The sequence below is a fragment of the Falco biarmicus genome, chromosome 10 (assembly GCF_023638135.1).
Source record: "Falco biarmicus isolate bFalBia1 chromosome 10, bFalBia1.pri, whole genome shotgun sequence".
Lineage (NCBI taxonomy): Eukaryota > Metazoa > Chordata > Aves > Falconiformes > Falconidae > Falco > Falco biarmicus.
In genome coordinates, this window is record NC_079297.1 from 15,155,783 (window position 1) to 15,167,672 (window position 11,890).

The window sequence follows — 11,890 nt, forward strand, 5'->3', positions numbered from 1 at the left end:
AGCAGGCTGGGTGGGGCAGGGGTCTGGTTAACGGCAGGCACAAGAGTTTTGCAGCGTGCATCTGGTAGCTTTTAGCAGCTGGTCCAAGCTCATCTGGCTTTCTTTTCTAAGCCTTATCCCTAGTGTCTTACATGGCTCGTTAGCCAGTAAAATTACATACACCTTGAAACTCAGTGCAACATCCCTGAGAAGCAGCAGCAAGGGCTTCAGCAGTTTATCAAATACTGTTTCATTTCCCAGTGCTCAGCAAATACATTTGCAAAATTGTGCTATTTTGCCTGTCTTCCTTGCTGAAACAATTGTTTTAATTAATTAATGGGAAAAAATATTGTTGTGCTAATGACAACTTGCAGTCTTAGGTACAAAAACAGCAGCACACTCGCACACCGTAGCTGGGAAGACAGACAGCTACTGAGAGTCGCGCTATTTAAGTGACTGTCATGTTTTCTCTGTAGCACCACAAGCTGTGCTGGGGAAGGGTAGGTTTAGCATGGAGCACCCATGGGTGCGGGCTGCAGATGCAAGATTCCCTGCTGGGTAGGAGCAGGTCGGCTCACACCAAGGGCAGAGGTCTCTGCCCTGCCAGGATCTGCTGTGCATCCCACCACTGCTGAGTTCGGGCACTAAATAGCTGTGCTCCGGGGAAAGCACAGGTGTTAAAACACACACAGTCAGAGCAGAGGAAGACATCTTGGATCATGAGTATTCCTTTTCTGCTTTTAATTAAGTGCAAGAAAAAACAGAAGAATGTGCAAGTGCCCCCCTTCCTTCTTTTCTCATGCAAACAATAGCAGCGGTAAGAGACAAGGAGGGTTTGAGCAGTGCAGCCTCTCCAAGCTCACTGGGCCACACTGATGAGTTCATTACAGGTATCGCCTAGTCCCTGAGCAGCCCGGGCTGAGGTAACCCCCTGTGACACAAACAGGGAGGAAAACAAGAGCCCTGAGCAGTGAGACTGGAAAGGCAGAGCATGCAGGGAAGGAGATGGGCTCACAGCCTCCCTGCAGGCATCCGTCCCTCGGGAACAGGCGAGCCGGAGCCAGGGACAAGGAGGAGATCTCCACTCGTTGCAGCAGGACCCTGGGCCTGTTGCACCTGGGAGCCACTCTGGCACCAGGACCTCCACTCTGAGCCCAGTTTGAAGGATGTGACTTGGTTGGCTAAATATACCCTTCAAATGGCCAGCTGGTATATTTATATATATTTATAAATATATATATATTTATTTATTCATATTTATAAATATACCCTTCAAATACCACTGGTGCTGGTACTGAGGCACTTCCTGCACTCATCGTTGCCTTTGCTGGTGCAGAGGGACACACACACTGCACGCTGCAGCAGAGGGGGTTTTGCAGATGGTTCCCACCAAAGAGATCCTGTGCAGATATCTACACCAAGGCTACAGCGAGCTCCCAGTGTCGCAGCTTTTCCCAGGGGTAACATGGCACTGTCACACAGAGCTTGGAAAGAGCTGGGCTGCAGCTCCACAACCCCTCTGCCATCACACAGGGTTTCCTGGAAAGGGGCACTGAAGAAGATGGTGAACCCAACCCAGGGCCTTGAGCCACCAGACTGACCCCCTCCACCACCACCATTGCTCACCTGCGCAGCCCCATTTCAGCTCAGAAACCAGGACATGGGGTTCTTTACACCCTCAAAAGCAGGGCTCAGCACCGAGCAGAGTGAGACAGGGGCAGCCCAGGGCACTGGTGGGGCTGAGGGAGAAACACAGGCTGGAGCACACCAGGAGCTGTCAGAGACTCTGCAGTGGCCGATGGAAACCACCCTTTGCAGAGGCAGCGAGGAGCGCAGCTTGCCCCACAGCTGTGTGTCCTGCCTTATACACGCACTGCTCCAGCTCCACAGAAATGTGCTGTGCCCCTCCAGACCAAGGGACACTGCCTCAGGTGCACCTGCACCCTTTGGTAGCACCCCCATTTTCATGGCAGGCAGTGTTCCGCCTTATCCTTTGCTCTCCTCTGTTCTACAACCAAAATGGCTCTTTCGGGCACACCAAGGATAAATGAAAGATCAAAATAAATCACTCCTCTTCCAGATCTGCTCTCTTTAAAGCTGTGAGGTGCAGAGGCTGCTCTCCACTCTGGGTTTGGCCTCTGCCGCCTCAGCTGGCGTGGCTTTAGGGTGGAGGGGGATGTAGACATATGCCACAGCCCTTGGTCAGAGCAGGACAGAGCTTTGCCTGTGCTCAGGCTTCATTCAGAGGCAGCATTTAGGAAACACACTTTTTTGGTGGGTTGGGTGGAAATGAGGGTCTTCTGCTTGTTGAACTGAGGAATTAGACCTCTCCATCCTCTCAGGGGCACAGAGAGGGGAAAGCAGAGTAGCTTCATGCCCAGGCTGGACCCAGACACTGGAGGATGCTCTGCAGCTCCCGCAGCCACAGCATCCCTCCTCACCACCCTCTCTATCTAACAGGGGCCGGGCACTTTCTCATTTTCAAATGAGTCAAGAGAACCACTAAAACGCAGAGTTGGGTTGGGTTTTTGGTTGGGTTTTTGTTGGGTTTTTTTTTGCTTCACTTCTCTTTGCCGCCCTGTCTGTCCATCGTGTAATGGAAATTTTACCACAGACGCTCACGATGAACAAACAGGAAGCCAGCAGAAAGTGCGGCAATTCGCTGTAGCCCGGCTCAACTCAGCTGAGTGACACGAAAGGCCATAAAAGCCGGCATGGGGGTGGCAGGGTGGAGGAGAGCAGGCGAGAGGGGCCAGGCAGCTGGCGCAGGGGAGCTGGCTTCTGCCTCGCCTCCCCGGGGACAGCGTGGGTTTGCAGGTAAGGCAGGTGCTGCCCTGCGTCTTCTTTTTCTCCCTTCTGCAGAAATGATTTCTAATTATTCTTGGAAGGCCTTACTGCGTTTCTGCTCAGCTCCCTCTTGCAATGGGGGATGCTGGGAGCAGTTTACCGCTGCTTCATTGCTCTGTCCCAAACTTACTAAAAATTAACCTTGCTTGGAGAAACTAATTCTGTTTGGCTTTTCCTCTTTTTTTTTTGTCTTTGCAAGCCCATCGTGTAAAGCTTAAAAAAACCCCAAACCCCTAAAAACCCCTAAAAAAAGCCCATCACAGATTTCCAACACAGGCATTTGAGAAGCTAAAGCTGTGCTGTGGCTCTGTAGTTCCCTTCGTTCTTGCCTGAAAGATTTTTCTTTCCTTTGCTCCTGGGCAAATCCAGAATCATTCTGTTGAAATAGTCTTGGCTGTGTATGGGGTACCTAGAGGTGCACCTGGTTCAGTCCATACCATACACGTGGGAATGTGTTAGGATCCAAACAAAGCAAGAAATCCGGAAAGGGGTTGAAAATGGATCACAGATTGCTCTGTGCCTTTTTCTGACAGCTTTCTAGGCCCGCTCACATCTTGCACGGAGCTTGTCAGTGCCGATCTTAAAAAATCCTTCCCTTTGTCTTTGTAGTTAGTTCACTCATCTTACTTGATGAGCTTTTAACATTCATTTTTCCACACTTACGGCAAATCACTCTGCCGTGAGGCTGCCAGATACAGCAGCCAGACATCCCTATCATCAGAGAAGCAATTTTCCATCCCATAGTATTAGGAAGCCAAACCAAAAAAACCCACCCTGTCACCTGCAGAGATGGGCAGAAGATTTTTGTGTTACTGAGATTCCAAATCCAGGGCAGACCCTGCAGAAGCACACCCTGCCGCTCCTGCTGCTTGCATGGGTGCTGCCGTCTGCAACCACGGGAGCGGCTGCTGCGGAGGGGAAGGACAGCTGTCTTCCCTCTCTCGGATGCTGATGGCCCAAGGAAACACAGCAAGGGAAGTGCATTAGGAGTGAAGATTATTTGAAGATAATGAGGTGCTAGAGAATTTCCTGGGGTGCAGGCAGACTCTCCATTGGTGGTGTTCCCAGGAACAGGCAGCTCTCAAAAATCGTTAAGGCAGAGTTAACCACACAGCCCGTGCCAAGCTCAGACCCATCCTGAGCCCAACCTTTTCGGTCCCCTGCAGCCCCATATGTGGTTCTGCACATTCCCAACCCTGGGCACTGCAGCCCTGAGCTGCCGTGTCCCCATTTAACAGTGGCACTGGGTGATTTCAGCTCAGCTCATGGAGCCCAGTGCTCTGCCCCACACAGCCAGATGCAAACCTCTGCACCAGGCGAGCTGGGCTGTTCCCAACTCATTACGCATGTTGAAATGCAGCCGATGCCTGTTCAAGCAGGTGTGCAGCTTTCCCGCTCTGTACAGCCCCCATCATGTGCTTACCAATGGCTGCAGTGCACCCAGGCATGCACCTCCTTTCTTTGAAAAAAAAAAATAAAAATCTACACAGGAGAGAAGTAGGGCCAGGATTTCAAAGGGCCTGCACTCACATGGCTACCCTCCTCCCTGCTCCCATCAAGGTAGAGGGGGAAGTTTTCCTCCACCGCTGAGCATGGGACCCTGTGCATCCCAGGCTGCTCAGGAGCACGGCACGGGGTCCCACGCTCAGCAGTGAAGGCCGTGACTATCCCTGCTTCTTCCCAACCTCGCTGAGCCCATGCATATGGCTTGACTGGAGCTGGTTCGCACCGACCACTCTCCCTGGGTCCCTGCATGATGCAACTCACACTCCCAGAGGCCCTGGGCACCTCCTGCCATTTGCATCGGTGGCTGGAGAGGGGCCCGGCTCCGAGTCTTGTATGCACGGCATGAGCCCTCCTGCCTGCCTTCTGCAGCTGCAAAAACCTGCAGGGCCACAACCAGTTCCTGACAGGAGCAAAGGCCTTTGGCTGGTTCAGTCTGAATCAGGAGATGCCCATGTGCTGCAGCAGTTTGGCTTGATCAAGTAACTCAAAGCCCCCATGGGAGCATGCAGGGCCAGCTGGCTGGGGATGTTAGGAGGATCAAGTAGGTCCCACAGGCAACCCCACCATAAAATCAGAGTCACAATGCCGCCTGCGAACACAGACAAGAATATCCACTGCTGGCTGTTAAACCCATGGACGCGACCATTCAGCTGGCCCATGGCTGCATGTCCCCAGCCTGGGGACATATCCCTCCTGCTGCTCCTCTAGCACCTGCTTTGGGATGCCGAGCCCAGAAGGAGTCCTGGATGCTGCTGTGAGCCACCCCAGCAATGTGCAATGGCAGGAACAAAAATGAAGGTGAAAGCATGGGGAGCAAGCTGCCAGCCCAGCTCAGGCAGTGTGCAGGCAGGGGTTCAGCCCTGCCAGACACCCCTTTCCCTCTTCAACAGCCTTGACCCCGTGCATCAAGGTGGCTCCAGGGGAAAAACTCCCACCAGCATCCCTTTGGGAAGGGGCTGCTCCATGGAGAGTCCAGGGGCTGAGCCGGGCTGGAAAGGAGCTGAAGTGCCACTGTGGGAAGGCAGAACCAAGGGGCTGCTTCTCTGCTTTGTCTTCCAAATTGCTCAAAGGCTGGGGGGTCTGGGTGAGCACATGGTGTGGGGCACAGGGCATGGGGTACAGGGCACAAGGCATGGGGTTCAGTGGCTGCCCAAGCGAGGGGCACCTCGAGGACTGTCTAACCTGAGAATGGTGAAACATAAGGGTCAATCTCAGGTTCGTCAGCCCATGAGATGTCTTCTCCAGAGCAAGGATGGGCAGCGCTGGCCCCCACCAACACCCCACAGCCACCCCCTCCACCTGCCACATGGGGATGCACGGCGGGGAGCAGAGGGGCACCACAGCTTGGTCTGCCGCCTTTCCCCGATACACACATGAGCCCTAGCACGGCTGTTTGTGATGGTGGGGAAGGACTGGGGTGGGTGCCTGCCAGCCCCCAAGGAGCAAAGGGAGGAAAGTGGCCGGCAAATCCTACCCATTCCCTAGGAGAAGCTGCTGGAAGTTCGGCCACGCTTTAGTTCCAAAGCTGTCATGGTCGGTGAAACAGCAGCTGCCGCGTGCAACTTGCTGTTCACGAGACAGAAGGCTCTGAGAGTTAAAAGCGCCTAATTAGGAACCTCTCTGACTCCCACCAGCTGCGAGGCCGCCGGATCCATGCCTCTGCGAGCCAATAAGCGCAGCTGAGGGGTGAATTTGGCATCCTTGAAAGCATCATTAACACGTCGCTCCTCGCACTCCTGACTAAAGGAAGAGACAGTGACATCCCTAAAAGTGACGATAATAAATCCCCAGGCAGCATGCGGGGCCCTTCAGTGCTGAATGTGTCAGTAATTTATGAAGGGAGCAGGAAAAAAGATACTATTTTTTAAAAAAATTTCCAAGTTGAGCTTCCTAAATAAAACACAAGGACAAGACGCACTTGTTGGATTCACTGACTTTTCTACAATTAAATGACTAATCCTAAAGCACATGAACTGAAAGAAAAAACAGTCTAAAGCATTAGCAGCCCTAGTGCTGGCCGTGGGGGTCACAGATGAACGGAGCTGCATCTCCCCATGTCTGCACCTGGCTGTGAGGTTGTCAGTGCAGGAGCAGCTCTCTCTGCCCAGAGCCACTGGCTCGCTTCTCCCGAGCCAGGGTGGCCCCCAAAGCCCCACAGGTGACGTTCCAGGCATCAGCCCCTCCTGCTGCAGCTCTCCCCCTGCAGCCCCTGGCCCTCCTGAGTGCTGTTTCTGCAGAGCAGCCCTAGGACATGGGGCAAAAAGAGTTTTGCAGAGAGAGCCCAGCCCCACTTGCAGGGGGCAGCCAAAATCGCTGCTGTTGGGACCCCCGGGCATGGGCTGCCCCTAAGACCGAGGGCTCCCTGGCTGTCGGTGCCTGGCTCTGCCACCTCAACTCCCGCAGCTCTGAGACATCTGGGGTCACTTATCCTCGTGCTTGGCCTGTGTAAAAATAAGCTGCAGATTCACTTGCATGTGTTATACCAATGCTGCCCCATGACAGAGAGCAGCTGGACAGGCAGGGGAGCACCAGGCAGGCAGGGGAGCAGCTGGGTTGGCAGGGCAGCACCAGCATGCGCTAAGTCCTGACCCAGCTTCAAGAAGACTTAAAACCATGCCAGGACCCCCACAAGTCAGCTCCATTCCCCTGTGCTGGCACTCCCCGGGGCCAGGGCTCCTGTCACTGGTGGAGCCATTCCCCTCTCCTGATGGGATTTGGGGGGTCACATTTGCCCACAGCTCCCAGCAGGTTGGGCAGATGCCCAGGGAACTGTGGGCAGGGCAGCAGGAGCCCGCATCCAAGGGCTCCTGCAGCGCGGCGGGGACCGGCTCAGTGCCTGGCACAGCTGCGGCACGGGGTCAGGCTTTGGGGCACAGAGGGAAAAGCAGGCTCAGGTGGAGCGCTGGAAATTACAGCTGTTCTCGATGATTCAGTAAAGAAAAGGACTTAGAAAATACACCACGCACAAAGCAAGTGGGAGGCAGATGCTACCCGCTCCTGCCTGCCCGAAGGCCACTTTGCTTCTGCTAGGAGTTGAGAGGGTGTGGGGGGGACCCCCAGCTCACCTCCCCCCCAAATCCCCTTCACCCTTTCCAGTGACCCTCCAGAAAGCAGCAAAGCCTATGTTTTTTGGGTGGCTCTTGACCTGCGGGAGGACGTGGGGTTCTTGCTATTCATTCAAGTTCTATTTAATGTGGGTTGCTTTGTTTTTTTCCCCTTCTCTTGAAATGTTTATTTCTCATGAGGGAATTTTAGTTTTAGAGACAGCAGCACTTTTGCAAGATGAAGTGATTGCTGAGCTCCAAGTGCCGAATAATGAAAGCTCCAGCAGGGAGGGAGGAAAAGGCAAATGAATCACATGCATGAATCCCTTGGACCCCGATTTGCACCCAGAGGTGTGCGTCTGCTGGGCGATCAGGCCAGGGAAGGAGCGTGCCTTTTTTGCTTCACCAAAGGTGCTCCAGAAACACATTTACGCTTCTGAAGTGAAGTTTTCATCTGCACAACACTAGATGAAATCACTCGGAGGAGCTGGGGAAGGTGTCGGGGCTGCCTTTGCTGGGCAACTTCCAAAGGAGCTGCGGTCACCAGTGGGGAAAACCTTCCCTGTGAAACAAAGTGGTGCAGAGCTCCGGGCTGATCCCATGCGTGTACCCCACACGGCATGCATGGCCCTGCGGGGGGTGGGGGGCTCCGTGGGGGTTTCCAGGGGACTGAGTGTGAATTTGTGGCAGAGTGCTTGGAAACACGTCCCAGTGGGATGCGGGAACGAGGGTTTGGTCCTGTTGCACCATCGTTGTACACGGTGGGTCTGTTATGCACACACACACCCACACACACACCCCCACACACCCCCTCTGACCCCTCCTGGAACCCCCTTATCTCCTGAACACCCCCACCCCTCTGACACACAGAGAAATCCCCTTGAACCATCTGTGCCCACTTGCTTACACACCCTGCACACCTCCCACCCCCCATGTCCCCCCCGATAGCTCCAAAACACCTCCCTCACCCCACCATACCCTGTGTACCCCCAGATTCTCTCCACATGCCCATGAACCCCGCATCCCCCACCAGACTCCTACCCTTGCACCCCCCGGATCCCTGTGTCACCCCAGACTCTCCTCCTGTGATCCCCATGTCCCCCCAGACACCCACGCCCCACGATCCCCCATGTTCCCCTTAGACTCTCCCCTGGTACTCCATGTCACCCTAAACTCCCCCCCCAATCCCCTGTGTCCCCCAGACTCACCCCTCACGACCCCCGGTGTCCCCCAGACCCTCCCCACAGTCCCCGTGTCCCACCCCAGACTCTCCCCCTGATCCTCCATGTCATCCCAGACTCTCCCCCCAGGTCCCCCGTGTCCCTCAGACCCTCCCCCGATCCCCCGTGTCCCCCAGACCCTCCCCCCAGCATCCCCTGTGTCCCCCAGACCCTTCCCACGATCCCCGTGTCCCACCCCAGACTCTCCCCCTGATCCTCCATGTCATCCCAGACTCTCCCCCCAGGTCCCCCCGTGTCCCCCAGACACTCCCCCTGATCCCCCGTGTCCCCCCAGACCCTCCCCCCAGGTCCCCCGTGTCCCCCAGACACTCCCCCTGATCCCCCGTGTCCCCCCCAGACCCTCCCCCCACTATCCCCCGTGTCCCCCAGACACTCCCCCTGATCCCCCGTGTCCCCCCAGACCCTCCCCCCAGGTCCCCCGTGTCCCCCAGACACTCCCCCTGATCCCCCGTGTCCCCCCAGACCCTCCCCCCAGGTCCCCCGTGTCCCCCAGACACTCCCCCTGATCCCCCGTGTCCCCCCAGACCCTCCCCCCACTATCCCCCGTGTCCCCCAGACACTCCCCCCTGATCCCCCGTGTCCCCCCAGACCCTCCCCCCACTATCCCCCGTGTCCCCCAGACACTCCCCCTGATCCCCCGTGTCCCCCAGACCCTCCCCCCACTATCCCCCGTGTCCCCCAGACACTCCCCCTGATCCCCCGTGTCCCCCAGACCCTCCCCCCACTATCCCCCGTGTCCCCCAGACACTCCCCCTGATCCCCCCCGTCCCCCAGACCCTCCCCCCACGGTCCCGGTGTCCGCCGGGCTCCCCCCACCCCCGCGGCCGTTCAGCACCGCGGACAGCTCCCGCCACCCCGCGCCGCGTCACGGGGCCCCGCGCCGCCCGGTATAGCGCGGTCACGTGAGTCCCGCCGCCGCCCCTATATAGCGCGGTGGCGGGCGGGCGGCGCGGTGCGGTGCGTCTTGCCGGGCGGAGCGGCGGCGAGCGGTGAGCGCGGCCGGGGACCCAGGACAGGGAACCCCCGGGAGGTGTCCGGTCCTGGGGGTATGAGGGTCTCATGACGGGGTTGGAGGGTCCCAGGTCCCGGGGGTCCCGTCCCAGCTTCTGTGGGTGTCGCATGCTCGGGGGAAGACCCGGTCCAAGGTGGGGGGGCTGTCCCACTCGGGAGCAGGGGTGTCCCATACCTGGGTGGGGGGGTTCCAGCGCCCGGGTGTCCTGTTCCAGGGACTTGAGGGAGGGAGGGGTCTCCATCTGTGGGGGGTAGGGGTCCCGTCCCGGGGAGGTTCTATCCCCAGGGGTCTTACCCTTGGGGCGGGGGACTCCCATGGTGTGAAGCCTGTCGGGTGCCCCCTGACTGCAGCGGAGGGGTGCGGGGGGCTGGGGTGGGGGGGCTCTTGCAGGCATCTGGCCCCGGAGCGGCTGCGATGCGGATCAGGATGATTTCGGCTGCCTCCGTCCTCGTCCTGCTCTTCCTGCCCTCGGAGACCTGCTCGCCCCTGCAGTGGCCCCGCGGCCCGTCCCGCAGGCTGACCCTGGTCCCCCAGCCCATCTGGGAGCCCTGGCCGGGAACCCCACCATCCCCGGTCCCTGCTGCCGGCCCCCTGCCCCAAAGACTGTGCCAGCCCCGTGGGGCAGAGCCCACCCCGGCCCCCCGCAGCGCACGGGGGCTGCAAACCGGCAAGAGGCGAGATGGCAAACCCAACTCGCTGGATCTTACCTTCCACCTCCTGCGCGAGTTCCTGGAGATGTCCCGGGAGGAGAGACTGGCCCAGAAGGCGCTCAGCAATAAGCTCTTGCTGCAGAGTATAGGAAAATGAGGGAGGGTCGTGGGGGGGAATGAAGGAGACCGACCCCATAGTGAGCAGCCATGGCAGAGCAGAGAAGAGGGGGGGATGCTGCTGCCCAACCAGGGGCTGGAGCCGTGCCCAGGGAGCCCCCCATTGCCCAGCGGGGTTCCAATTGCTGCGTCCTGCGTGTTGCTCTTGCTGTTGTGCATTAAAGTCGCCCTCGCACCTGCCGTGCTCTTGCATCCTACGTGGGGCTGGTAAAGGTGACCCTTTCCTCTGCTCCCTTTTGGGGTGGGGGGTGGGGGCGGGGGGTATCCTTGATTTTGAGCCCTCTGGATCTGTCCCCTTTGCAGACACAGGGTTTGGGAATGCTTTGACATATCAGTGTTGCAGCAGTCATGGGTAGTGAGCACCCCTTCCCCTCCCAGAGCTGCTCAGTCCCTAGCACCACCCTTGGACCCAAACCAGGTCTCCCCAAAACCACCGGAGCAATCCCAGATGCATCCCTACATGAAAGGTGCAAGCACAAAGTGCTCTGAGTGTGCAGCTCGTGCCTCTCGGGTGGGAGAAGCAGAAGCTGCGCCATTCGGCAGCCATGGGAGCACAGGATGAACACGTGTGCACATGCATGCATGTGAAAACACACGCATTTCACATGAAAACATGTGAAAACCCACCATCAGCTGCACAATAAGAAGTGCGGTTGCACAAACAGCTCTCTGCACCAGAACAGGGCCGTGCGTGCTGCGGAGGGGCTTGTGGTCATTGCTGCAGGAGGGTCTCGAGTTGGTTGGGCTGTGGCATTGGTGACTGTGTCCCACCACAGCCCGTTGGCATCACCCGTGAGTGATTGGCATCACCCGTGAGCCCATCGCCATCGTCTACAAGCCCATTGCCATCACCCATGTAGCCAGGCACCAGCATCCCCCAGGGACCTGAAGGTCCCTCATCCTCCTCCCAGGGCTGTGCTAGCACCAGCTCTGATGCCGACAACCAAAGTATCCTGGAGAGCAGCCTTGGGTCTCAAAGCAGGTTCAGTCTTCCCTGAAGCTGGTGGTTACATGGGATGGAGCTTCTCCTCGCACTGCTGATGCACTGCAGTGGCATTTTGGGCTGGGCTGGGCTGGTGGGGGTTTCTGCCAAGGTGCATTTTCTCTCATTATGAAAAAAAGGTAACGGAGACCAGAGGCAACCGCACACAGCCTGGGGCAGCCAGAGCGGCTCAGGAGCACCTTTAACCCTCTCCAGAAAGCTGGGACCTCGCTGAGCAGGATGGGGGTCAGCTGAGGCTCCTGACCTGGCAGGAGGAAGATGAGGAGGATGATTTCTGCTGCTTGCAGGGTGCTGGCTGCCAGCAGCAGCCTAAGGCAGGACAAGCGCTCAGGGGGCAGCCTGGGACACGAGTGGGGGGACAGCTGGGTGTGTGGGTCCATCCCAGGGGGGCTGTATGGGACATTTCTCTCTGGGACACTGCATGGGGACAG

At 57.6% G+C, this 11,890-nt stretch overlaps 1 protein-coding gene and 1 long non-coding RNA gene across 2 annotated transcripts; both read left to right on the plus strand.

Moving 5' to 3' along the window:
* The first annotated feature begins 2,582 nt into the window (after positions 1 to 2,582).
* LOC130156568 (uncharacterized) lies at positions 2,583 to 6,245 on the plus strand. Its single transcript, XR_008824468.1, has 2 exons — positions 2,583 to 2,796; positions 5,967 to 6,245. It is a non-coding gene; the product is annotated as an uncharacterized LOC130156568 (long non-coding RNA).
* A 3,181-nt stretch (positions 6,246 to 9,426) lies between these two features.
* LOC130156251 (corticoliberin-like) lies at positions 9,427 to 10,636 on the plus strand. The gene is made up of 2 exons (XM_056354573.1): positions 9,427 to 9,606; positions 10,020 to 10,636. The coding sequence occupies exon 2, from the start codon at positions 10,044 to 10,046 to the stop codon at positions 10,434 to 10,436; it is 393 nt and encodes a 130-aa protein (XP_056210548.1). The 5' UTR covers positions 9,427 to 9,606; positions 10,020 to 10,043; the 3' UTR covers positions 10,437 to 10,636.
* Positions 10,637 to 11,890: the final 1,254 nt, after the last annotated feature.

Excerpts from the sequence above, each read along its gene's own strand:
- LOC130156251 (XM_056354573.1), top strand. The coding sequence starts at position 10,044 with ATGCGGATCAGGATGATTTCGGCTGCCTCCGTCCTCGTCCTGCTCTTC.